At 41.7% G+C, this 1,797-nt stretch overlaps 1 protein-coding gene across 1 annotated transcript in view; it reads left to right on the top strand.

Annotated features, from left to right (window-relative positions):
• LOC101846812 (39S ribosomal protein L23, mitochondrial) overlaps nt 1–1,797 on the top strand; it is a 67,600-nt gene that overhangs the window by 62,665 nt on the left and 3,138 nt on the right. Inside the window, exon 3 of the mRNA XM_035969543.1 lies at nt 1,529–1,634. Within this exon, the coding sequence (XP_035825436.1) occupies nt 1,529–1,634 (106 nt within the window). The remainder of the gene's footprint in view (nt 1–1,528; nt 1,635–1,797) is intronic.

The raw sequence follows: 1,797 nt of genomic DNA, 5'->3' as shown, positions 1-1,797 counted from the left end.
CCCCCCCCCCCCAATCAAAATAAAATATAAAACAACAACAGCAAACAAACAAAAAACTAGATAAATAAATTTGATAAGATAAAAAATGATAGATACAATAATTTTTTAAAACAAATCTGCTAGAAAATCTATACGTTTTGTTTGTGGTAGTGTTTACGCGTTGAGTTTTCCCCCATGAATGTGATTTACAATGAGGTTAGGGGAAGCAATGCTTTGACAGGAAGCTATATATGAAGGACATACGCTGTGTTTGTATGTGGGAAACATGCAAATGAACCCTGGAGTGGCGCCGAACAGGAAGACATTTAGAAAATTATTATTTCTCACCGGTCTGTTTGGCGTGAATGGACGTCTGTAATGTTCCGGGTGGCCGCCGTTTTTTGGACGTTCAACGTCTGTCCAGGTCCATTTCCGCATGGGGAGAATTGTTATATTGTTGAGTATCTCAGAGTATCTCAGAGTAGCTCAGAGTAGCTCAGAGTAGCTCAGAGTATCAAGGTACCCCGGAAATAACAGTTCACTAGAGAGTGACAAACATACAAAAGAAGTAGAGGAAAATGACGATAGTAAGGATGAGGAAAGAAAAAGCAGCAGTTCCCCTTATGTTGTTCTGGCACAGTATGAGCATGACATTGATAAGTCAGCCCATGTATAATTCTACTGTGCATAAGAACATGTTAATGTCCCTCCTTTGAGAATGGCCTAAAGACAGTTATACATGTATGACCATTATTGTCGATGTGCATATCCAATTTTTTAATGGCCTTTTGCGTCTTGACAGACGATCTTAAAGCGGAGTACACATGATACAGCTTTGTGTGGTAGAGGAAGAAGATTTCTCAAGTATTACTTCCGTCCCTTCCGCTCTTTGCTTCCTTGATACATGAATGCTCCAAGGGAGAGACCTAGTCAGTACGTTCGGAATTAAGGAAGACTTTTAAGGATGTGTCTTCCGATCTTACAGCTGGTGTGATGAAAATACATAGTGCACGTTGCACATGATATAGATCCCTAGGTTTTTGAATACTTTTTATACATGGGGTTTGTACTTTTTATTTTAATAATAATTTTTTGGCACTTGCATCACAGTCAGGTCACATAAGTGCCGAAGATTAGAGGTGTAGTGTCACTGGGTAATAGTATTCAAACAAAAGGAGGGTAGGTAAGGACGATAGGTGTTTGATTTTAAAAAATGAGCAAGCCACACAAGAACACCCACCAATGACCCACTGAAAAATCTTTTTCCTAACATTTATCTGAAAACTGTGTTAATCTGTGGCCATTTTTTTCGCCCCAGGATGATTTTTAAAAAGGAACAAAGCACACACCAACCACCCACCAACCACACTGAAAGTCTTTACCCAAACATTTGTCTCCAAACTGTTCTCGGTCCTGTCGGAGACGGACGTTACACTAGGAGGTCCTGCCTCTTAAATAACCTAATAGTGTTGATAGGGGCGTTAAACTCGTGCCATTTCACCCCCCCCCCCAAACTGTTCATCTGTGTCCATATGTTATCTCTCCCTAGGATGAGCCACTTCGACATCAAGAACTACCTGGAGAAGGTCTACAAGGTCCCCGTGCTCAATGTCAGGACGGACGTCCTCCGAGGTGAGCAATGGTTCTGGCTGATTGTGTCCGTGTTCTGTGCCTTTGTTGTTGTTGTTGTTGTTGGTGGTGGTGGTGGCTTTGGTTGTTGTTGTTGTTGTTATTGTTGTTGTTGTGTGTGTGTGTGTGTGTGGTAGCCTATCCGTTCGAAATTTTTGGAGCCCAGAAGAGCATGCTCTTCGCCAGGGC

This window comes from Aplysia californica, unplaced genomic scaffold (genome assembly GCF_000002075.1).
Source record: "Aplysia californica isolate F4 #8 unplaced genomic scaffold, AplCal3.0 scaffold00154, whole genome shotgun sequence".
In the NCBI taxonomy this organism is placed as follows: domain Eukaryota; kingdom Metazoa; phylum Mollusca; class Gastropoda; order Aplysiida; family Aplysiidae; genus Aplysia; species Aplysia californica.
The sequence above is the reverse complement of the archived record's forward strand: the minus strand, read 5'-3'. Positions and strand labels throughout refer to the sequence as shown.